This window comes from Gossypium hirsutum, chromosome A13, assembly GCF_007990345.1.
Source record: "Gossypium hirsutum isolate 1008001.06 chromosome A13, Gossypium_hirsutum_v2.1, whole genome shotgun sequence".
NCBI lineage: Eukaryota > Viridiplantae > Streptophyta > Magnoliopsida > Malvales > Malvaceae > Gossypium > Gossypium hirsutum.
The window spans coordinates 80762629-80789522 of NC_053436.1; the positions used below are offsets into that span (position 1 = coordinate 80762629).

Here is a 26894-nt window from a genome sequence, read left to right on the forward strand (position 1 = left end):
AGGCTATAATGCCAGTGAGATAATATCGGGCTTCGGGCCTAGCAGGCGAATGCCGGTGAATGAGTTCAGACTTAAAGTCTAGCAGGCTTCGTGCCGGTAATGAATTCGGGTTTAAAACCTAGCAGGCTAAATGCCAGTGATTTGATGAAAGTCTAAGACTATGAGACCTTGTGTTAAATCAGCAATTGAATTCGTTCAATACATTAAGTTGGCCAGGTATGTGATATATACTTATACATGTTAGATCGATTGGAATTGAATCATGAATGTGAAATGAGAAGCATTGGTGAAGATGTCATATGTGTATGTGTGTATTCGGTCACGGTGAAAGGTTATATGAATTATGTGAAATACCATTTAGATATGAATGACGAAAGTAACTGTGGTTATGAAATGATACAATGGTTGAATTCGGTTGAATTAAAGTTGACATTTAAGTATTTAAATGCCTATGTCATATATGTAAGTAAGGGTAAAACCATCGTAAATTATCGATAAGGGTGGGCTATGTGCGGAACCATCTTATAATTACTAATTTGAACGGTTGTGTGCGAATAATTGAGCATGATGTATTGTATTGAGATTATGCTTAAGTGAAATTATAGATATGTGATGAAATTGATTGGTGATATACATGTTTAAATAATATGAATGCAAAGAATGTGTGAAAGAGTAAATTTGTAATAAATCTGCTTGGGATAGCAGAAGTAATGTGATTTTGAAAAATCACCATAAATTGTGGGAGTTGAGTTAGAAGCTGGATAAATTATGTAATTAAAACTTAATGAGTCTAGTTTCTTATAAAAGAAACCGTGTAAGCAAAAGAATTTCTGATAATGAGATATTTGAAGTGGCGTGGGATAGAGTCAAATGACTTTGGGGTCCCCTATTCTGTATTTAGAAAATCATTGTAATTTGTAAAAAAATAGTTATAAGATAAAATTTATATGATTATACTCCTTAATGAGTCTAGTTTCAAATTAAATCAACGAAAACATATTTTGAATTCTGTACAATGAGAAATTTGATTCGTAGTGAAGAGTGGTCAGATTAGCCAAACAGTGAATCAGGGGAAACTTTAAGAAAAATCTGGTATTGATTGGCCAAACGAAAAATTCTTAAAATTTTCTGGATATAATATATATGAGTCTATTTTCAGGAAAAATTAACGGCAATTGATTTGGAGTTTTGTAGCTACAGTTATAAATAGTTTAGTGACTGTTGCCAGGAAGACAACTTGTAGTGAATTTGTGATTATGTTGTAAACATTGATAAAACTTGTTAATGAGTTGCTTATTGTCTTCTTATGAACTTACTAAGTGTAAATCTTACTTCCCTTTTCTTTCCCATATTCCCTAGGGTTGCCAGGTTAGCTTGGGTTGGAGGCCGTCAGAGATATTATCACATAGTCGAGTCTACGCTATCGGCGTAAGTAAATCCTAGTGTTTCGAGTCTATGGCATGTATAGGGTTGTAAAGTTGAGTATGTAATATTATTATTAAGCCAAAGACTTTGGCTTGCTATTAAGGTAGTTTGATTATTCATATGCTTGTATGTTATTATCTCCTGTGATGTGGTTTATAGCATGTATATTTAGAATTTGAATTGTGATTCATTGTTGAGTAAGTAAATGATACAATACTAAGATATTGGTAAATATTTAATAATACCTCATGAATGTTTTGGGGCCTTGTAAGCCCAATTAAAGGATAATATACGCGTGTAGGAAAAGTTTAAAATTGATCAAAAATTTTTACGGCCTGGTTTTATATAAATGGTTGAGTTTAAATCTGGTAGCACCTCGAACCCTGTTCCGGCAAGGGATACGGGTGAAGGGTGTTACAATGTATGTTTTTACACGTAATTATGCTTGTTATCAGTACACAAATAAGACACAAAAGTTTTTCACCTAACTTAACCATATCACATATTGATAAATGTCACATTTTGAATCTTATTTAAGCCAAATGGACCCCATTTGAGGTCTAATTATGAATTTTTGAGTCAAACAGGCCTAAATAAATTTTTTTGAAAAATAAGCTCACACGGCCTACCTAACCTACTCGTGTGATCCCACACAGCCTACCTAAATTACCCGTGTAATTGCACACGCCCGTTTGCTCCACACGCCCATGTTGTGCACATAGCCTGACACACGACTAGCCACATGGCCATGTGACGTAGAGCAGTTTCAAAAATAGACTCTATTTTTAAGTTTTCCTGAGTTCTAATAAACATTTTGGGTTAGATTAACACAACTGATGTTATTTCTGATTGACCACACAATAACGCACTCTGAATCCTACATATGACACCAAAACACATCGATTAACAAACACAAATTAACCCCAATACTAATACCGAAACTTGTATTCGACAAAAAAAACTTAGCAATATCAGTCCCCAAACTGATATTAACCCCCTTACCACGGAATTCACAGTAACATCAAGCCTTATTTGACCCCTAAAAGAGTTGATGTTTCACGAACTTCACCTAGAGGAACCCAAAACAATTAGCATCGAATGTTTACAAGAACATCTTAAATCCCCTAACGTAACCACAAAATAGAATTAATTCACCTTACCAATGAAGAACACACCTATGAGACTTACAGTAGATCAAAAATATGAATTCCTCACTCAGAACTCGACATCAAAATGATGATCCGCCATAAAAGAACAGTAACAGAGAAACGACAATAGATGAACAACAATTGAACTTGTAAATATGAACCAAAATAAGAGAACAAAAATGAGGCGAAAGGGAGAAAGAATGGAAAAAAGAAATTTATAGGCACAAAAGAAAAATGGCTAAAATAAAAAATGGGAAAAATAATGCAAACAAAAATGGGACGACAGATTAGTGGAAAGAGTGGGGAGAGATTTTTGGGTTAATTTCAAAACTACCCACATCCCACTAAATCACATTAACTAACCACCTATTAGATTTCCTCAGAGTTTGAAAACAAAACAAAAAAATTCAATATGCACACATATGGATTCAAACACAAGACCAAATGGTAAACTAAAGCCTTACCACTAAACTAACAAGTTCATTCTTGTCAACAATTGAGCGAAAATATTATTTATTCCAAATGTTTAAGGATAGGGGTTAAGACAAAAATAACAAAAATTCAAGGGAAATATTTGAATCTAGAACCTCACATACACAAGCACAACATCTATCTGCTGAAACATATCACTTCATTTAACATAATTCACAAACTTAACTCAAAAATCAAAATGTGACCACACTAAGTTTCACTAACTCAATTTCTTCTAACCTAATTTTTGGGATGTGACAATTATGGTACTTTTAAATTGAGTTATTATTTTTGCTATAAGTCTGTATGAAACTTGGTATGATGAAATTGCTATGGAACCATGTTATATGATGGATGATTTTACTTTATTGTATTTTGCCTATCTACAACTTAGATATAATTGAACATTTTGATTGTTGATGTGAATTTTAAACAATGCATTAATAGTTGAATTACTTTGTTATGCTCTAGGAAAAGTATAGTAGGGTGAGGTTTGTGTTGAAGGGGAGTTATGGATGTCTTTGATAATTAGTTTCCTATATCATTTGATTTTGTTGAAAAAAATTGTCAAAGGGGAGACTGTTGAGGCAAATTGTGTGATATGTGCTGAGTAGCAGCCAGCAGTGCCTATTGCAAACTGTCACTGAGGTAGTGAAGATGCTTGTCATATTTGTGTTGATAATTTTATACAGCAAAATCTTTGGACTAGTTATTGTGCTGATATTTTGAAGATACTAAAGTCTATATAAGGAAACTAATTCATGGCTAGTGAAGAATTGGATTGAATTCAAATAAATTAAGACAACCCTTATTTTGTGGAGATTAGGTTGGAAGGTCATATCTTCATCAGATTATGCTTTTATTGGTTGAATTGTAATTTTTATTTTCAAAGAGTTACTTTGTATTCATTTAGATTCTAGGTTAACAAATCGAAATTGATATATGTTATGAGGCTTGTCTAGGTTATATATGAGAGCATATTGAGAGCACTTGTATTCATTCATTGAGGAATTTTTTTGCATGAGAGTGTAAATTGATTTGTAAATTTTGAGTGTTTGTTGCCCAAGTTCTTAGGGGAAAGATTTGGTGGTGAGTATTCTAGTCTTTTAAGTACAAAGGTGAGATCTTTATACTTGTGGAGAGATAGAATGTAATTCACTTGTTCTATTGTGGATTAAAGATAGTGAAATTACTCATTGAGCTAAGCTTCGCAAACGTAAGGAAACCAAACTGCGTAAACAAACTTCGTTGATCTTTGTGTAAATTATTTTGTTCAAAATACAGTTTTCTAGACACTTGGCACTCTATCTGAAGCACATATTTCCAAATTGGGTAAATTATTCTTTTACTCATTACCTTTTAATTTTTTAAAGTTATTTAATGCCTTTTATTTAAATTTATTTTCTTTAGAATTTTTTATACTTTAAATATAAAGTTGGTTTTAATAAATTATCTTTTATTTTAAAATTTTACTTAATTAAATTAACTTTTAATGTTATAATATTAAAATTATTGAATATTAATTAAATTGTTAAGTCTAAAATCTATAATATATATAAAAGTCTGAGATGAAAAAACTTTTGAACTAACGAGAATATCCTTTATTGTTAATTATATTACTAAACTAACATTAAAAATAATTAATTAGTATTATTATGTGATAATAATAAAAGTAATATTAATTAATATGATAACATGTTAATGTAAAATTAATTAATTTGATCATATCTTTTAAAAGTTTTACATAAAATATCATAATATTAATAAAATTATAAAATTATGAAATCATTGAATATAATTAAATAAATTATAATTAATAAAAATCCTAGTTTTCTAATTAAATAAATAGAATACATATGATTTTAATTTAAAAATGATAATAATTAATCATGTTAAAATAAACTTTTTATAATTAGTAAAATTAAATCTATAAATATAGCTTTATTTTAAATATGATAATAATTATTTTTTAATGATATTATATTAAATCTTGAATATAATACTAAGAGATAGATTTTATGTTTATAAAAAATTATTAGTAATTATAATTATTTTATTAATAATGTTTTTATTAGTGTAATAATTTTTTTTTGGCTGAAAACATACTATCTATATTAAACTAACATAATAAAAAATTAGCTATCCTATCAATCTCAATAACAGGTAATAAATCTTCAGAAATTTCTTCAAACACTTGCATAACTGTACTCCTTATTGTAGCCATCTTTACAATACGATCTACGACTTGGTTTCTCTCCTTAGTAATATGCTTTATCTTCCAATGTTGTATAACTTGTAAGCTCATGTGAATCCTTTGTAACAAAGCTGAGGAAGAATCTGCTAATGAACATCTTGAATGGCTTTGCCTACCTTTAGATGATATGCGTGGATCATAACCTTTTGATATCCCTTTCTTTAGATGAGGGACAAATAATCTAGAATATCCCAGAGTTCAACATCAAAAACTGAGCACAGCCCCATATATCGATTAAATCCCAGGATCCATTCCCTTTCTTGTTTATACATCACTTTCCGACAGCAACAACTCCCACATCCATCTTAACAGATCCATTAGTATATAGTTAAATCCAATTACCTATCATAGAAGTTTCATAAGCAGTTTTAAAGTGTTTTAACGAATTACCTCTATGAGCTAAAAAAATATTATTTTACCTAGCTCATAGAAGACTTAATAGTTTCAACGGAGTTCCAAGTTATTCCTTGGAGGATAAAAAGATTCTTGTTCTTCCATATGCGTTAAACAATTATACCAAAAAGACTTGCCCAAAGACTACCCATATTCGGCAGTCAGATCAATGAGCATAAATTCATCTCCATCTACTTATATAGATCACTTGCGAAAAACATGCTTTGAATTTCCACCGGTACGACTTGAAGCCAAACTTCTCTAGCCATCGGACAATCTTGAAATACGTGAATTAAGTCTTCATTGCCAGGCTGACATAATGAACATGAACCATGTTGGTCGATACCCCTCCTTAACCATGTTAGAAAGGCTTGTTTAAAGACTAACCATAAAAATAACTGAATACGTTGAGGTCCCAAAAATTTCCAAATAACCTTCCACCATCTATCTTTAATATGCCAATAAATCTCTCAAAGTGATCTATAAGAACTTTTCATTGATAAAGACCTAGTGGAGGTGCCAATCCAGTTGAATACTAACAATAAAAATATCCTCCGACAACTAGACCCTAAATAAGTCCAAATTCCATGCCTCATCTCTATTTACCATGTCACATAGCAAACAATCTGACATGATATTATTTTGAGAATTTATATAAGTTATCAAATGACCTAAGTTAGGAATCCAATGATCCTTCCAACATCGGACAGAGTTCTAGGTCCCCCCAAACTAAACTAAGTTTTCGCGCAATAAATGCCATACGTTAGCAACGGCTCTCCAAACAGCTGAACAGTTTCCTCGTGCTATACTTTCAGGTACCTTATCCATTATCCTATATTTTTCTTGAAGAACCTGGACCCATAATGCATTATCTTTTGAAACAATATTAAAGGCCAACTTTAGCAAAAAGGAGGAATTTTGATCCTCTAGATGCCGAAATCTTAGACCACCATAAGAACGAGGTTGGAAAATAGATTCCCAATTAACCAATGACATCTTCCTAACACCACTAGAAGAGATATGAACTGTATTGCCAATTGTTCAATTTCATCACATATACCTTTAGAAATTTGTAGACTATATAAAGTAATTAGGGATAGAAGGAAGAACTGACTGAGCAAGAGCGACTCTACTTGCTAGTGATAGCTGTTTAGCCTCTCAGTTATTCAGTTTGCTCCACACCTTCCGACCACAAACCTCAAAGTAGAGCAAGTAACTCTGTTGTGGAATAACGAGACGCCTAGATAGGTGCTAAGAATATGTACCTATTAAAACCTAAGAAGGATACTCAATTTATCACTAAGATCAACATCCACTCCTCTAGAAAAAAAGATAATAGTTTTTTTAGCATTAACCCAATCACTTGAGATACCAAAAAAAATTTTAAGAATGTCCTTGAAGGCCATAGCATGCTTCAAATCCGCCTTAGAGAAAATCACCAAGTTATCTACAAAGAACAAGTGAAATAAATTAGGTCTCGAACGAGATAATCTGATAGAACTTCACTTGCTGCTAGAAATAGCCAACTGAATACCATGTCTCAACCATTCCATACATAGCACAAACAGATAAGGGGATAGCAGACATCTCTGTCTAATGCTTCTTAGAGGCTTGAACTTTGGAGTTGGCACTCCATTCCACAAAATCTGAATGGTAAAGTTCAAAATTGCTGACATGATCACTCTCTAAGGAACTTCGGTATGCCAGCAACCTAAAGGGAACCATTAATAAAATCCCACCGTAACCTATCATAAGCCTTTCCAAGATCAATTTTAACAACCATCCATCTTTTATTCTTAGCCTTCATAGAGTGTATGACCTCCAGGGCTATAAGGATATTATCTGACATATTTCTTCCCACAATAAAATTAGCCTACTCATGAGAAATATTTCTTTTTTTGAAAATTATTCGGAATCAATTAGCTATTACCTTCATAACAAGTTTATATACTACAAAATAAAGGTTAATAGGCCGAAATTGTGAAAACTCCTCTAGATTAGGGACTTTAGGCATAAAAATGATGTAAGTATTATTAAGCTCTTGATCAATAGAGCCTCCATTAAAAACTCTTTTAACCCAATCACAAATAGCCTCTCCAATATTGTCCCATTAATTATAAAAGAAACAAGCATGGAAACCGTCACTACCTAGAGTCTTTAAGAGGGTCATATCAAACAGAGCAGTCTTACTTTCCTCATTAAAAATTGGTCTCCTTAAAAAATCTTTATCACATTGATCAATTTAAGAAAATGAACTAGCAAGTAAAACTTCTCCAAGAATTGACTGTTCCCTATATAGTTTTTGGAAGAAATTGACTGACTCTTGCTGAATATTCTATGGATTGTAAATCCAATTCGCTAGTTGGTTTAGCAAGGCAGTAATATGATTAGCCTTTCTCTTTTAAATTGTGTGAAGATGGAATAATTAATATTTCAATCTCCCAAATTAAGCCAATCTCATTGGGATTTCTGCTTCCATATTAGCTCTTTATGATAAAGAATAGATTCTAACTCCTCCCTAATCTCCATCTCCTTATTAATCAAATAATCCAAATTTGAACATTCCAAAGCCCTCTGTATACTAGATAAGGAGTGGATCTACTTTTTTTTTTGTTCTCCAATAATCCCATAAATAGATTTGTTCCAAACCTTAAGGCTAGCAGACAAATTAGAAAGAGACTCAAACATATCACCATCATACTTCCAAGTTTCTTTGATGAAGTTGGAAAAGTTTGGATGTTCAGCCCATCCCGCCAAATAACAAAAAGACCGCCCCTTAGGCAAACAAAAAGTCGGATTAAAATTAAGAAAGAGAAGTCAATGATCCGATTTGAGCCTTGTGAGATGAGTAACCATACAATTTGGAAAGGCTTGAACCCAAGCATCATTACCCAAAGCACGATCAAGTCTTTTGAAAGTCCTTCCTTTATGCCAAGTAAATAATGGACCCCTAAAACTCAAATCATGTAGACCATTAGAATCAACAACCTCTCCAAAATAAGGACACCTTATCCCATTAGTATTTTCTCCTCCTTTTTTTTTTCTCATTTGAGGATAGACAAAGGCGATAAAAACATGCTGGGAAAGAATGTTGCTACGGTTTTGAACCAAAATGAATTGAGGGTGATTACAGACAATCTCTAAACTGACTGTGTAATAGTTGTTATCACTTAACTATACTTTGAATTCATATTAAATTACATGTAATGTTTTAGACTAATTATCACTTAATTAGTATTACAATTATATATCAATTAAAAAAATATTTAGCATTATAAATATATGTTTTGGCAAGGTATTTTCATTCAAATGACATCTAAAGAATTACTAGAAAAATCATATTTTAGGGTTTTGTTTTCATCACAAAAAAATGTATGACTTTCATTTATTATTTGATAAGTTTAGTTATTATTATTTGATATTCAATAGTTTTACTGTTATTTTATTTTAATAAATACTTATTCAATAGTTAAAGTTGTTTACCATTTTGTTTTTGAAATATTATATTAAAGACAATGAAGTATTAAAGTAATAGTTCTTTATAGGTATAATTTTTACTCATATTATAATCATAATTTATTTTATCTAATTACTTAATATTATATTATTGGTTACTTTCCATTTTTTTATTACTTTAAAATGTTATTTTATCATCTCAATTATTTTTCAAAATTAATAATCTTTTGGTTATTAAATTAATAAAATTAGATTATTTAATTTAATTAGTAAATATGTTTTTGAATTATACAAATATATTATTTAATAGATTAAAAACACATAAAAATTACATATAATACACATGACATTGGAACTAGTATAGTTAAAAAAAGGCACATACTAATAATATTTATGAAATTGAATTTATATATTTTTTTCAAATATAATAAGAGTTAATTACATTCATTTATTAAAGTAGAGAAAAAGTAATTATAAAATTATAAAAAATAGATTATTAACAATTTTAATATTAAAGCAAATTAATTTAACATTATGTATAAAAATATAACTTATAAAATATTTTAATAACATTATTTAAATCATTAAAAATTAAAATTAATATTCAAAACATGATGATTTTTTTTTGTTTTTTTAATATTAAATATTTTTAAGATTAAATAATATTAATATAACCAATTTTAAATTAGTTAAATATTTTGTAAGTCCATTACTTTTTAAATTTATTAATGATTTTAAACAAAAACTAATGTTGTAAAAAGAGGTAAAGTACACCTTCACTAAACTATTAGTAATTTTATGTTTTAGCATTCAACTTTAATAAATTACAAAATAGTCATTGAATTATTTGAAAATTTTCATTTAAGTCATTAAACTATTCAAAAGTTTTTATTTAAGTCATTAGGCTATTAATTTTTTTTTAAAAAAAAAAGCTTGACTGGAGATATCCAAGCAATGATTCGACGATTGGTACGGTGGAAGAATACCCATTGACGAATAGAAGAACATACCTTAGACCCAAGTCAATCTGATAGTCAGTGTTGGAGATTAGATAAAAAAGTTATTTGGATTTTGGTTCGTAGATTCTTAATACTCAAAGTTGTTTCATAAAAAAATTTGAAATGTAAAAGAGAAAAGAAAGAATTTTAATTGGTACAGGTGGTGCGAATAAAGAAGGTCATACAAAAATAATTTTAATAGCCTAGTGATGTAAATGAAAATTTTCAAATAGTTCGGTGATCATTTTGTAACTTTTTGAAGTTAAATGACCAAAACATAAACTTATTTATTGTTTAATGACCTTGGATGTAATTTGCTCAATAGAAACTAGACAAATATACAAAATTCAAAGTTATCCATATCTTGTATCATATTCACGGGAATTTCGGCTTCGGTAGTTGCTATACAAAGAAAAGGAAAGAACGGATATAGAGTGGAGGGCCTACGGCTGGGCGTCGAAAGAAGAAAAGGCTTTCTTGTTTGTGAGCGGATTTTCAAAATAAACTTTACAAATGATTTCTTTTTTTGGTAATAAAAGGAAATAAAGATTGGAAGAGTTGAGATAATTGAATTTTTAGAGTTTAGGCTGGTGCCTTCCACACGGCTTGGCTTCGTACCTGGACTAGCCACGCTATTTGTGGTGTATACATAAAAAGAAGGCGGACAAAGTGTTGCTTTTGTTGCTCTCGTAGCAAAACGATAATGGCCGTGAATAACGATGATACCAGAATGCAATATGCATGACCGATCCATCCATTCACGTTGAAAGTTAAAAGAGAGAGAAAATGATGGTGGCATTTCTTTTTTCTACAGCATGTGCTGCTTCTTCAAAAAGTTTAAGTGAAAAGTCATGCAAGACACGCTTCCCCAGTGGGCAGTGGACTTTCTCATTTTCCTTTCCGTTCAAACTTGGATCTTGAGGGGGGGGGGGGAATCAATCGTTTTGACTTTTGTTGAATGCCTATCTCCACTCCTGTTCTGATGTTCTCCCCTGTCTCGGAGAGAAGAGAAGCAAATTTCTTTCCTTTTTCCGTCTTGAAATTGCATTGCTTTGCACCACTCAAGTATAATAATAGAACAGATAGATCAAATCACAAATATAAAATTGAAAACTGTAAAAAATTTAATTCAAATTATAGTTACAAAATTATAATAGAAAAACTACAGATTTGAAATGAGACCAAGTCCTGCTCTAGGCCTACCATAAGCATGAGTTGTGAGTGTGGCGGAAATGATTGTTCTTGAGACGAATATATCTCCTCTTGCGCCCGCGACACAAGAAGGCAAATCGGAGTCTGGACAAGACCAACCTTTTGAGTTTACGGGCAGACCGTAGCCTAAGCCACATGACCCTCTTAACCCCCACCAAGGATCTCTTGATTCTCTCAGTCAGGGTCCTTTTCCTGCAGAACTGGTAGCTCCTCAGGAACAGCTGTCTCTTCTCCATCATCACCATCATGTTCTTGTGCTCCATATACCCATATGAGATGCCGCTAACTGATGATATAACATGATCATTATCACCACTTAGTAGAGCCATTTAACCCAGACCAAAGCTACTAGAGCTAGCTGTAGAGCAGAGCCAGAATCCGGCTCAAAACAAAGATGAGAAACAAAGCATACGCATTGAGGTTCGACGGAAGGTAGATAGAATATTGAATTCGAGGTAAGGTCTGCTCTGGTGGGTATTTAAAATGTGTAGAAATTTGGTCGCTTGCTTTGAATTTGGTTAAGCCTGGGAGAGCAGAGCGCCACCGCAGGAGCCAGCCAACTGTCAAATATCTGTCGACAAGGGCAGGCACTGACCCAACTTTTTTTTTTTTTTATTCTTCTTTGCTTTCTTCGCTTAAATACTGCAGCCGACGTTTACGGTCTGTTTCTGAGTGGAGTTGGTGTCTTATTGAGGTAATCTCATACGATCCAGGCCGCCTAGGTCTAGACTAATATCTTATAAGCACCCTATAAACAGTTAAAAGATAGATTCAGATCCACCTTTTGTCGCGAAGTAAACCGATTATCAAATACGTGTTTGGAAACTGTAAAATGATGGTGAAGAAGTCTAAATATTAGTATACTATTTACAATTGGATTTTAATTTCACAAACATGTTTGTTTTGCAGGATATAATTAAATCTTTAAATTTAAAAAATATATATATATACTAAAACTATGAACTTTCAAATTTTAGGGAGTAATTCTGGTCCTCAACAAATCTAGTAATAATTAATTAAACATGCCACACATATGAAATTATAATTATTATTTGACTTTCTAAACACATAGTAAAAGTTGAATTTCTTTAAAATTTAAGGTTAAAAGGCAAAATTGTCATTATATTATTGGTGAATATTAAAATTCGTTACTATACTTTATTTCCATTGATATTTACCATTATATTTTGAAATTATGAATAAATTTATCTTTCAACTTTTATGAAATTGAATTTTATCACTAAGCTTTGAATTTTTATTAAAATTTGTCACCAATTTTAATTTTTTAAAATTAAATTTTACCACTCAATATTAATTTTGATGATTTGAAAACATAATTTAATAAAAAAATACTTGAAAATATTTTATTTTAATAGCTAATGGTAATTTAACTTATAAATATTTAAAATTAGTAAACTAAATTAGAATTTCTATTTAATGAAATAAAAACTTGAAAAATAAAAATAGATATATGGTAAAAGAAAAAAACAGAATTTTTTATTTAATTTTAATATTATATATTAAAGTAAAAAATATATAAACTTTGCCTTAAAATTATTTTAAAATAAAAATGAGTAGTAAAATTAAACCTTGGCAAAATTGAATAAAATAAAAGTAAATCTATGGATAACAGGATTAGTTAAAATCTAAGGCATCTAAATTGAAGATGATTCATGAATATTTATTAAAAGAAGAGGTTGATAAAAAAGTGGGAAAGACCTAATACATTTTGAAGTTAATACGAATTAGGATGTAAGGTCTAATATTAGCACTATGTTTTGCATTGCAAGTTTAACCAAAAGCAAACATGGCCTGACCCGCCAGGATATGGTTATTCTACATCTTACCACCACTGGCCTTAACTTGCGCAGCAAGATAATTGGTACTAAACAATTTATTCTCAACTGTGTAACCAAAACCAGAAGAAAAGGAAAAGCTAAACTAAACTCTAATCACTCCACAACGAAATAGTTCAACAATGAAAAAAATTGGATTTGATTGAAATTTGAAGAATGATTTATATTTATATTTATATTTATATATATATAAATGAGGTTTTTTCATTGCTTTCACAACCAATGTTTGAACAAATGAAAAAAAAAGGTTGAAAGTGGAGGAACTTAAAATTTAATAATCCCTTAATTCAAGTCCATATTAAAGAAGGTTTTTTTTTTTAAAAAAAACAAATATTCATTGAATCTTTATTTTATTTTCATATATTTCAAATTCATGCATAGTTTACGAATCAATCCCACAATTTTTATTTTATTTTGATAAACAAGAAGCTGATAATTATTTTCTTTGATTACTTTGTGTTTATCCATTTTAATTTTATCTGATTATATTAGTCAAACTATTATTTATCTAAAATTTATATTTTAAATTAATTACTATTACTAATTATTTCTCGACCTTTCCATTATAAAATGGTAGCTATCAAATATGTTTTAGTATTTTTATTTTTCTACACCTTTCAGTTAACAAATCTTTTTTTTCAACAAAGAAAAACAATTGTATTTGTGGGATGTACCTCGCATTTATTGAACTTTTTTGCAAGCACTTAGAAAGACGACTAGCGAGCAACTCAAGAAGGACAAAAAAAGCCCGAAACAACAAGAAGAGTCGAGATGACGTGATGAAACCCCAAGATGAATGTGGCATCAACTTCGTGACAAGTAGAGCATGGATGTCATGATGTGACAACATTTTCCCAACTTATGCAGTTGCGTTTTGACAGTTCAACATGACTTCTTTTTCCTAGTTAAACTCTGATCACTCTAGAAATATTTTAGTCATATTAGGACTTTAATATTAGCCTATTTAAAGGGTCATTGTAACCCTGTTTTAGTGAGTTAATAGAATATCTCTTATGTGAGATTTGATGAAGAGTTTTGAGAGAGCTTTGTATTCGAGTTTTGGATTTTGCTCTTTTACGTTTATTTTCTCCATATTGTACTCTCGTTTGTTTACTAATTTAGTGAAAAGTCGAAGCCTCCTTTACTATTGGTTTTTATCCTCTTTGAAGGAGTTTTTCACATAAAATTTGTGTTTGATCTTCTCTACCTTTTCTATTTCGTTATTTATACGGGCCTATCCCCAAAAAATTAGTATCAAATCTTGGTTCAAATTCTGCAACCGACTCGTTTAGGATGGCAATAATGAGATTCAATATCGAGAAGTTCAATGGGAACACAAGTTTCAGTTTATGGCAAGTTCAGATGATAGCAATTCTAGTTCAGAACGGTCCGAAAAAGGTCGTTATAGGGCAAAAACCCACGAATACGAATCAGTTAGAATGAGATGAGCTTCATGAGAAGGCTTTATCAACAATTTAGTTGTGCCTCACAAACAGTTTAGAGAAAACGACAACCTTATGGAGAAAACTAGAAACCCTATAAATGACAAAGTCTTTAGCTAATTGATTGGTGTTGAAACAATGCCTATACTCGTTCCATATAGAAAAAAATGTGAGTACCTTAGGGGTCACATCATTCAATTTGTTATTATCTTGAACGATTTGAAGAATGTTGAGGTTAATATAGATGATGAAGATCATGCTATGCTATTATTGTGCTCTTTGCCTCTTTCATATAAGTCTTTCAGGTAGACTCTGATTTATGGTAGAAATAAACTCTCGCTTGAAGACATGAAGGGAAACTTGTTGAGCAAGGAAAAACTCGAATAATGAGTTAGGTTCGGGTAGCAAGTCTAGTAGTCAAGCTTCGATTTTTGTTACTAGAGGTAGGCAACAGTCTAAGGATTTAGGTCAGAACAAAAATAGGTCAAGACTAAAGTCGAGGAATCGTGACGAGGCATATAACTATTGCAAGAAGTTGGGTCACATAACGGCATAATGTTATAGGTTGAATGATCTGCCATAAATCATATTATTATTTTACATCCCTTTTTAGACATAATTATAGCTTGTTTAATAGTAAATCAAAGCATTTTAGTAAATATTTAGGTTGTCATACTTAAAGTAGTAATTTGTGTTTTCTAGTAGTTTTTATTACATTTTATATATCTAAATAAGGTTACATGGTCTTGTAGGACAAGTTGGGCGCTAAAGATGCTTATTTGGGCCAAAACTGATGCCTATGTCACGACACCAAGATACTGATGTCTCAACGTCAAAAATAGAAGCTAAGAACAAGTTCTAGAGCAAAATTGCCTTCGATGTCGCGACATCGGACTCTGATGTTGCAACACTGCAGGCATGTGTTACAACCAACTCCCTGCGCAACCTAAAAATTCCTACATGCTTTAATTACATTTTGGAAGGAAATTAGGTGTATTTGTCCCAGTTGAACTCTAAGGACTTCAAGGATAATTTAGGCACTTTAATATTCCGAGTTTAGCCTATATAAAAGCCATTGTAATTATTTTAAACATATAATTTTAGGGTTTTGATTCTTAGATTTTTCTTTCATTCTTAATTTTTACTTAGGTTATTTTTTTGTTCTTGTAATCGGAAGATCCTATTTTGAAGTGAGACTTCCGCGAGCGGAGATTGTTTCGAAACCACGCTTTCATCGATAAATCCATGAGTATATCTTTTCCTTATTCTCTTCTTTATATTTCTTTGTTTAACATTGTTAGATGAATGTTTGTGTAAAGATTAGAATCAATTTGTGCTTTCTACATATTTTGCATGCTTCAATTGCTTTAATTTAATTAATTGCTTGAATAGAGTTTCTTAGTGGATCATCTATTTGGGAAAGGAAGAACATAAAACAAACCCTAAGCCTAACAGCCCTAGGAAGTCATTTAGGTGGGAATTAACCCAAAATTGGTATGGCCTACCCGTGAACACCTTAACCCCGACTGGTCTGGACTATGAGGTTGGCAGATAAGTAGTTCTCGCTGACTCATTATTCTAGATGACGATCGGAAGATCCTGCTAGGTATCGACTAGTTGATTGATTAGAACTCTATTTCAATAATTAATTAGGTAAAACAATTGGATCTAGGCTAAAAGGAAATCGCATAGTCAAAACAAGGAATAGGAAAAGCCGATACATGAGCCTAGGAGTAGATTAAGGTTTAGTTAAATTTATTTAGTTTATTATTATTATCGTCTTGCTTCTTGATTAACACTGCTAATTTGTGACTCGAGTAAATTAGTAATTATTTCCCTTAATTGGCTTGATAACAATTTTCCCCAAATTACAATCCATTGAGTACGATCCTCAGAATACTTACCAACTATTTTGTTGCAAACAAACTATTTTACAACCTAACCCATATACTTATGAACACCACCTCGAATCTATATTTTTAATTTTAGTATTCACACTCTGGACGTTGGTATGTCCGGTGGCGGTCATTAAGAAATAAAAACAAGAAGGCTGCTGAGAGCGATGAGGAACAGAATGTCACACTCAAATTTCCAAAAATACTTGAACTCAAGAAGGAGTTTGGGAGCTAATTGAACAGTAATGGAAAGTTAGGACCACTAGCGAGAATTTTAGAGAATATGGTGGCGGGTTGGGAGAAAGTTAGACTCTTAATCCTGTTTGGTTAGATTAGGACTGACTAGTTACATAGTGGGGAAGATAATAATATTGTATATATGAAATATATACATTATTAAAATGAAAAATAGATTAAAATTTGAGTAAAACAAAATTTAAACACATAAATATATTAGGTTAATAATACTAAATACATTATAATTTTTTATCATGGTTTTCTCATCAATTGTGCATTAGTGTCGAGTTGACTTCTGATATCAACTCAATCAACAACATTATTAATAAAACTTTATCTCACGCGTTTGCGTATGGAAACCACGTATTTTAAATACAAATGTGTATTTGGAAATAACATATAATAAATAACGAAATATATTATTTAAATGTAATTAATAATTGTGACAGAATGACTCTTATTTTGACCCAAATTTATTTTAGTTTTTCTTCTCCTAGTTAAACTTTGTTTTTAGTTTCTCACTTAAACTCTAATTAACCTAGAATTGTTGGTCATATATGCTACGAATTTCAACCCAGAAATAGTCCTTAGTTACTCTAGGTTTTACATAACAAAAATATTTAGATTGAGAGAATTTTGTTCTTTGTTTTAAAGAGTTTTTCTTGTGAGGCTTCGGGTTTTCTTTTAATTCTCTCCATCTTTTGTACTCTCATTTATTATAGTGAAATCTCCTTTTACCCGTGATTTTTTTATCTTTTTTTTGAGAAGTTTTCCCACGTAAAATTTTCGTGCTCAATCTTTTAGATTCTTATTTATTCACTTTGTTCGTTGCTTAACTGGGTTTATCCCCAACAAAATGGTATACGAGATAGTTCGATTTCTACAGTCAACCTGTTCAGAGATGGCAGCATCAAGGTTCGATATTGAGAAGTTCAATAGAATTCTAAATTTCAATTTGTGGCAAGTTCGAATGATTGCAATCCTAGTTCAAAACGGTATGAAAAGGGTCATTATAGGGAAGAGGCCCGCAGATATGGATCAGTTAGGATGGGAAGAACTCGATGAAAATGCTCTATCCACTGTTCAATTATGCCTCACAAATAATGTGTTACAGGAGGTTTTGAAGGAGAAAATAGCGTCTGCGTTATGGAAGAAACTAGAAGCGTTATATATGACGAAATCTCCAGTTAACAGATTAGTATTAAAATGTCTCTACACGTTCAGAATGGTTGAAGGTGAGTCCATCAGAACTCATATTTGTGAATTTGTTACCCTTCTTGAATGGCTCGTCCAGCTGGACACGCTTTCCTTGATATGTCAGTAGAAAGCTCGCCCAGATGGACAAGTTTTCCTGCTAACTATATAGAAAGCGCACACAGCTGTTTTCACACTCTTTTCAAAAACAGTCTATTTCCCTAATTTTTTTTCTAAAAAAAAACCAGCCTATTTGGTCAATTAACTTTTTTTTTCCGACATATATGGCCAAGTTAGCCAATTATACTAGCTCATTTACTTGCATCAAATAAGTCAAAACTACAAAATAGCGACAGTATGGCTGCGTTTAGACCGTTATGTAGGTTCTTGGATTCCACTGCATCATCGGAAAAGTTGATGGATAACTTCTCATACGTTTCAAATTTTTTTATATAAAATAAATTCCGTAATACATGAATTGTGAGCATTCAGATTTTAATTGCCTTGTAACTGTAAAGAGCACAAACATTCTCTGATGAAACCTGACGGCTAATTTATTGATGTTGTTAAGCTAGAGCTGCTGAAGTTGTTGGAGTGAAGGGTGACAGCAAAGGCCACCAAGTTCTATTTTCATTTCAATGTTTACTTAACTATGCTTACTCGTTTTGCATATGGTCTACGCTAAAAGTTTGACATCTTGATAAGTGTGAATGTGGTCTCCTATGAAAAGCTCGAAACATTTGAAAAACTAAGAGACCTCAATTATCTTGCACCCGTCTGTCATGCTATAAGCTTGACCTACTCAAGGATGATTCAGTGATTCTAAATGTCATTGGGCCTACCAGGAATAAAACGCAAACAAGCTGATATTTTCTTGGCTCACAATCACAATTGCTTCACATCTACACCCCTCCCAATAAACTGAAATAGAAGGTATATAGCAGAAGCAGCAGGTTTAGGTTACATACAACCGGCGTTCCCTCTCCATTTGAGGGATTGGGAATAGATCCATATATATACATAAATTCAAGTACAATAATTACTTCAAAGCATGCAAGAAGGTACTGTTGTCTTTGATTTGATGGGATTAATATTTTGCAGGTACGGAAAGAAAGTTAGGTAGCTCTAACAGTATCGATGGCCGCAACTAAGTCATCATATTTTGCTCCTGTCACCTCCTTTACTATCTTGTTGTGCTTCAGAATCTTGAACGTTGGAACCACTCTTATGCCAAGCTCCTTCGCCAATGGCTGCCAAAATGTTTCACATATATACATATATATTTTATGGGTTAGATAATTCAGAACAAAATCGCTTTAGGGCTTCTGCTGATAACACAAAAAGTATTGTCCTCTTTGAATATCAATGAAAAGAGACATCATCAAGATTTTGTCCCTCACTTTGGAGATAGCTAAGGGACGCCTCTTTAATGTCTGAACAAGCGAAATTCAAGACCTCTATGAATATAAGAGGTCCATGACTGCTTGAAGCATGACCTCTATGAGTATAAAGGCACTTTCGACAATCATGGTACCACTTTGACTAAGAGGTGGTCCTTAGCTTTTTTTTTTTTCAAAACTAAAGACAACCTCGAATTGTGTTGCTCTTCAGCAACATCTAAAGAAGACAATAGCTTATCGACACGATGTTCTAACGCTAATCATAAAAATTACCTTATTTTCTTGATTGCAATCGAGCTTTAGAAAGACAACGTCAAGGTATTTTTCAGATAATTCTTGAAACTTGGGAGCTATAACTTTGCATGGACCACACCTAAAACATTAAAAAAAGTCATGTAGATGCAAAACTAGTGAAGGCCAATAAAGTTATAACTATATGTATTCCAAAACTTCATCCAATTCCGAGCTTGTTATTAGATCTTAGAACTCCCTCAGTTTACTGAAAGCACATCTGACATAAATTTCCAAGTTATATTTAATTCATGAAATAGTCTATTAAACTAAAAGGCTGAGTGAAAAAGGATTTATATTCAAATGTTCTATCTGTCTCGGACCCGATTCCTAAGAACCTCTCCTCTATACCCTTAATAAAAAAAAATTAATGCATGAAACTTATTCTTAGATTCAGCAAAGCAGGCTATCACTGAATTCGGTTTGGGTTGAATTATATATGAATATCCTTAATTTGCTTTGAGATCAAGAGCCAAAGAAAAGGAAACAATGCACGACAGCTGTCAAGCTTCTAGAAGAGTGCGGCCATCAGATGACCCACAGGAAAATTCTAGCCATTGAATTAGTGGGGCGGGCAAATTAATGGCTTATAGAACCAAGGCCGAGTGGAGGAGCATCACTCTAAATACTACCAGTTACCAAAGTGAGAAACACTAGTCTGCAAATACAATTAAGATAATTGATATAATTTAATTTAAATTAAAGCATTGAGTAAATAGATTTCCGGACATTTAGAATTAATTAGGAAAAAAGTAAGAACAAACAGCAAACACAACCTTAACTAAATTCTGGCATCAACTAATTAACAGAATACGAAGAAACAAAAGAATGGGTACACGTATACATTCATATACGTACCATTGAGTGTACATATCGAGGACGACGGTTTTATCCCCCGCGGCGTTAACGATGGGCCAGAAGGTGTCCTTTGTAACCTCCGTCACCTGCCCCACAGTTGCTCCCGCTGTCTCCAGGCTCGACCTCACCTTTCCGACAACGCCTTTCCTTCTGTTGTTCTTAGCGCTCGAAATAGAGTTAACGGTCTTTAACGATGACGATTCTAACGCGACGAAGGAATTCGAAGTGGAAGGAACTCTATGGGAGGAAGCGATCGGGTGTGCCGCTGTGCATGACAGTGACGGCGAAGAACGAAGTGTTGACGGAGGATAGACGGAGGATTGGAGGAGCGACATTTTTGAGAAAATAAAATTTAGGGGAAAAAAGAACGAAAAAGAATGAAATCAATTAGTTGGACTTGCTGTGGGAAAACAAGAGAGTGGCTAAATTTTATTATAGAAAAATTGGGAGATGGTTTCCATATAAGCACTATTTTACCCTTGCGGATCATGAGGGTTAGAGGAATGTTAGAGGACATTTCGGTCAGCTGGAGGAATTTTTCTGAGAATAATGAGAGGTTCAGGATTAGGGACATTGAAAGAGGGGAAGATTTCATTTTTGGGATTTGAAAAGACGATACTAGACTTGGGATATTTGATGACAACTTCTTGAACGGTGCATGGGTAGGGGTGCTTTTGTCCCTTAACTGATTTTATGGGCCCAAAGCTTACTTCTGCCACATAAATGATAAATGTGATATCAGAAAATGAATAAATAATGAGGAGGATGTACCCAAACAAGAATAGTCTTTCAAGAAAAAATAAAAAATTGTTCCCAAAGGATATGCCTATACGTGTCAAACAGAGTAATCCCCAAATAACTATCTAAATAACTAAATGGCACATTATTTATTTTGAGTTGGTAAATAATTAACTTTTTTTCTACTTAACTTGATTCACAAATTTGACATAAATGAGTTTGGATTTTCATATTCCAAGTTAAGCAGCCCAAAGTTAGATAAAATTTATGAGGGCACAAGTACACCTGCTCATGGGTCTGGGCTATTCGGCCCGGCCCGAAAGCCATCTCGAAATGTGAAAGGATTTGGGTAAAAATATAGACTTGAAAAAATGGGCTTAGACAAAAAATGAGGCCCGTTTAAAAAATAGGCCGGGCCTCAGGTAAGGTATTTTTGGCCCGGGCCCGACCTGGCCCGGCCCAAATTCACTAAATGACAGAAATTCTACTTTTTTTTTTATTTTTGAATGTTATTTTCTTGTTGTTTTCTCCTTATTTTGCTACCATATTTCTATTAGTTGCTCCTATTTTGTTGTTATTATTTGGATATTGTATAAAACTTATTTTATTATTAATTTTATTATTATTTTAAAGGCATTTGTTAATTTTATTATTATTTTAGAGGTATTTTCTTGTTAAATTGCATCTATCTTAGTGCTATTTAAGTCTACATATTTTTTAAAATTTATTTTCAATTTGTTGGAAAATATTAATTTTGATTTTTTTAGTTTTTTGATGTATTATATATATTTAAAAATTATATAAAATAATATAAAAATAAATACGGGCCGGGCCCAGGTTTTAGTATTTTTATTTGGGTTGGGCTTGGGCAAAATTTTAGGCCCATTTTTTGGGCCTGGCCCGGCTCGAGCCCAATGAATGAGCCTAAATTTTTAGTTGAGCCCGGCCCGAACCCAACTAGCCCGGCCCATGAGCACCTCTAGGCACAAGTAATTAACAACGCAGTCGCCAGCTATTATAATAAGAAAACAACATTCGCCTTAACAAATAGAGGTAATTCTAGAAAAATGTTGAAGAGTCTCATGCTTGAGTAAAAATGTCTTAAAGGTATTCTTTCAAACTATATTAACTATTTCACACACTATATTCTCCCTTGTTTCCATCTTTCATCTTCCCTCGTCATTGCTCTTTTTGTTGGATTTGGGTTTTTTATTCGGGGTAAGGTTCCATATTTTTCAATTTCTTTTGCTTCGTTTTCTTATATCTTTAATAGTTGGAAATAATCGTGGAAGAGAGGTTGAAACCTTTGAAGTAGTTGAGAGGAAGATGGGGAAGCCTCCAAGGTTGAAGAGGGAACCCTTGGTGGTTGGCACATTTAAATGCTCCACCACCGAAAGGGAAGTAAGGTGATTGCTTCGCTGTCATGAAGTTTTAATCAACCATCATAAGTATGATTTCAACCTCCCGAAGGAGTCTTATCCCCTAAGTGTCATTTATGAGCCTAAACATGGTGGCGAAGGTTAGGTTTCTTTTTGCCTCTTTATGTGTTAGAGGTGAGGTTAGGTTTCATCTTCCCCCCAACTGTTCGTAAGCGAGCTATTGAACTACTTCAGGCTTGCCCTAAAACAACTGGTTGGCGCCTATTGTGGATCATAATACGAGGATTCATCATCTTATGTCACGAGCAGAGAATATGGTCGTAGTTAAGGGTGTTTCAAAACATGTTCTAATTGAATGAGGGAACGAATGCCACCCATTTGGGTTTGTTGTACTTCTGTAAACGTCAGGGGAACCATCTGGTAGGGAATTTTCTCTGCGGGATGATCGATAACATGAGCCTTGATTTCCACAAATACATACTCATCGAATTGAAGTCTGGCAACATGTTCGACTTTCTTAATTGAATAGAGTCTGCCTCCCACTGAACTATGCAGCATGAGGCCTCCACTAAAAGGTTTTGAGGGACCAAGAGGAAGTTCAAGATAATAAGTAAGAGGAATCTCCTCGTCCTTCCCCAATACATTACCTTCGGGAAAATCTTTAAACACTATATGTTAGATATAGGCTAGAACGGTTACATATAGAGTGGCTTTAGGTTGGGCTTTATGAATGATGGGACGTTCAAGCCCTGTGACTAGTCCTGGCCCTTTGACTTCTATGACACTGTAACACCCCTTACCCGTACCCGAGACCAAGACAAGGTACGAGGCATTACCATACACAAACAGAACACTTCCGAAAAATAAGGGCTATAAAATTTCTTTTTAAATTTAAAACCGATCAAACAAAATCATATTGTCCCCATTATGGACCTACGAAGTCCAAATCATACGTTAACTTAAGAAAATTTTATAAAAATTCTTAGGGTTAAGCCTCACACGCCCGTGTGGAGGCAATACACACGCTCGTATGCTTTGGAACACGCCCGTGTTGAATTATTAGAATTTATTTTCTATTTCGAACCTACAGGGGTTTTCACACGGCTGAGCACACGCCCATGTCCCTGACCCGTGTCCCTCACACGGCCTGGACACGCCTATGTCATAGCCCGTGTCTAAAACCCAGACATTCTGTTTATGATATCATTATTCATCTAGGGGCACACGGTTAAGGCACACGCCCGTGTGCTAGGCCGTGTCCTCCACACAGTTGAGACACACAGCCGTGTCTCTGCCCGTGTGTTTACTACCATGCAAACTGACCTAAAAATTCTAAGTATAGGGGACACACGGCTGAGCGACACGCCCAAGGGGCTGGCCGTGTGTCACAAATGGCCTAGACACATGCCCGTGTGTCTACCCATATGGACCATTTTAAAGGCTATTTGTTTAAGCCTTTGGTCACCCTCAAACATCCATTCACACTCACATGTTGTTTAAACAACTAACATGACATAAGTGTGCCCTTAAAACCTTCTTGGCCAAGGTCATACATGTTACTACATATCTCATTTTATCCTATGATAATATTACCCTCTTTGTGTTAGGGTTACCATTTCAACAATCACATATTTTTGTACTTGGCACATTTTACAACTTATATCCATTATGACCTAAACCATCTCCAAGTGATGGCCACATTTCACATGTCTATTCATGATAAACCACATTTAACCATCACATGAAACATTCAAGCATAACCATGCACAAATAGTAGGTTTACAATCTACATCAAAATGAGCCATATCTCATGGCCATATACAAAATGAATAAGTATATCATTCAAGCCCTTACATTGGCTAGCCAAATGACACATATAACAAAATGACCAAGTATCCTATACATGCCATTATAAAAAAAAAGTTTCTATATACAAAGCAAGACAAGAAATTAGTGTTGACAATGCTCCAACCGTCTTCCAATCTTCACGAGTTTGCGAACTCTGTAAGACAAGGGAAAAGAGATGGGGTAAGCATTTATGTAACACTCCTAACCTGTATACGTTGCCGGAATAAGGTTATGAGGTATTACTTGACTAAACAAAACTTCTATAAGGTCAAAGATACTTACTAGACATAAATTATCAACAATGCAAACATGTCTCATTGATTTTCCATAAGAGCTCTTATAAATTTCCAAAATGACTCACTATCAAAACATAACCGAATATCTAATAACAAATTAACTACTATCAAGTTATAACTAAAACATTTCACCACATTAGTTCAATTATAAGACTTCTCTAAACAAAATGAGCAAGCCATCTTCGCATGGCTATAATGTATACAAAGTCGAAATATCATTCTACGTTTAGTCTATCCTATACATGCCTTAAACCATGATGATATACAATCTTCTCAACTCACATAATGACTCGATAGTGTGATGATATCTCCGGCCATTCCAACTCGAGCTAAAGTATATACCTATAAGAAATGGAAAAGAGAACACGGAGTAAGCTTCAATGCTTAGTAAGTTTTAAGCAATGCAAACAATTAATTTACTTATAGATCGATTATTCAAATTTTCAAGAAATCATTCCTAGATAATTGTCATTTTGGCCAAGTATCCATGAACATAATGCATATTTAGCAAATTCACCTCACTTGAATCTAAACTCAATTAAAACCAAATATTGAAATTACAGATAAGATCATAAGAACTCGAAAAGCATCTCATTAACAAGTTTTAACCATGTTTGCAACAAAATCACAAATTCACTACAAGCTGTCTTCCTAAGCAATAGTCACTAAATTATTTATAACTGGAGTTAAGAAACTCCAAATCAAGTGCCATTAATTTTACCTGAAAATAGACTCATATATCTTCCATCCATCAAATTTTTAGAATTTTTGGTTTGACCAATCAATACCAGATTTTTATTGAAGTTTCCCCTGTTTCACTATTTGACTAATCTGACCACTCTTCAGTACGAATCAAATTTCTCATTATACAGAACTTGAAATATGTTATTGTTTATTTAATTTGAAACTAGACTCATTGAGGAGTCTAAGAATATAAATTTTATCTTATAACCATTTTTGTACCATTTATAATGATTTTCTGAATACAGAACAGGGGACCTCGAAGTCATTTTGACTCTGTTCCACGCCACTTCAAATATCTCATTATTGGAAATTCTTTTGCTTACACGGTTTCTTTTATAAGAAACTAGACTCATTAAGATTTCATGACATAATTTATTCAGCCTCTAACTCAAATTTCACAATTTATGGTGATTTTTTGAAATCACATTACTGCTGCTGTCCCAAGTAGATTTATTACCCATTCTTTGGATTCATATTATTTAACATGTATATCACCAAATCAATCTCATATAACCTTTCACCATAACCGAATACACACATACACATATGAGATTTTCACATATACTTCTCATTTCGTATTCATGATTCAATTCCGATCAATCTAACATATAAAAGTATATAATACATACCTGACCAACTTAATGTATTGAACATATTCAATGGTAGTTTACTACGAACATTCGAAATCATAATCTTACTCCAATCATCGGCATTAAGTCTGCTAGGTTTAAAACCCAAATCCAATCACCACCACAAAGCATGTGGGACTTTAAGCCCAGATATAAAACCAGCACAAAGCCTGCAGGACTTTAGCCCGGATATAACACCAACACGAATGCCTTCGGGACTTAGCCCGGATATAACACCAGCACGAATGCCTTCGGGACTTAGCCCGGATATAACACCAGCACGAATGCCTTCGGGACTTAGCCCGGATATAATTCTCCATTATCATGCACACATATATATATCATAACACATTAGCATTTCATTTACATTACTTGAACACAAGCACAACATGCTTATCAACCATTCCACTTTCGGCTCAATAGCCACATACAAAGAACACGATTTCGTTTCGCTATCCAACATGATTTCTATAACCATTCGGCTACAAGTCATATGCACAAATTATTTATCCCACTACGTAATTCAAGTAGAACCAATAGGTCACAATTTATTTATTATGCTTATATACCATGATTTTATCAAATCATAAGCTAAGTTTCATTACTCAAAGACTTACCTTGACTGTCTTCGAATGACTACGGATATGCTATTCGGTTAGTTTAGCTTTTTCCCTTATCCGAATTAGGCTCCTTAAGCTCTTGAGCTAGATTAAACAAATTCACTTGTCAC

The 26894-nt window shown here is 33.0% G+C and overlaps 1 protein-coding gene across 1 annotated transcript; it reads right to left on the reverse strand.

The window, feature by feature from the left end:
- Nucleotides 1-18829: 18829 nt before the first annotated feature.
- LOC107895054 (thioredoxin F-type, chloroplastic) lies at nucleotides 18830-21099 on the reverse strand. Its single transcript, XM_016820253.2, has 3 exons — nucleotides 20531-21099; nucleotides 19655-19754; nucleotides 18830-19231 (listed from the first exon to the last, which is right to left on the reverse strand). The coding sequence occupies exons 1-3, from the start codon at nucleotides 20863-20865 to the stop codon at nucleotides 19097-19099; spliced, it is 570 nt and encodes a 189-aa protein (XP_016675742.1). The 5' UTR covers nucleotides 20866-21099; the 3' UTR covers nucleotides 18830-19096.
- Between the last annotated feature and the right edge of the window lie 5795 nt (nucleotides 21100-26894).

Bases quoted from the DNA above. Each gene is read 5' to 3' on its own strand.
- LOC107895054 (XM_016820253.2), bottom strand. From the start codon at position 20,865: ATGTCGCTCCTCCAATCCTCCGTCTATCCTCCGTCAACACTTCGTTCT. The intron at 19,755-20,530 runs GTACGTATATGA...TTAATGTTTTAG, and splicing joins CTCGATATGTACACTCAATG to GTGTGGTCCATGCAAAGTTA. The intron at 19,232-19,654 runs GTAATTTTTATG...ACATTTTGGCAG, and splicing joins ATTGCAATCAAGAAAATAAG to CCATTGGCGAAGGAGCTTGG.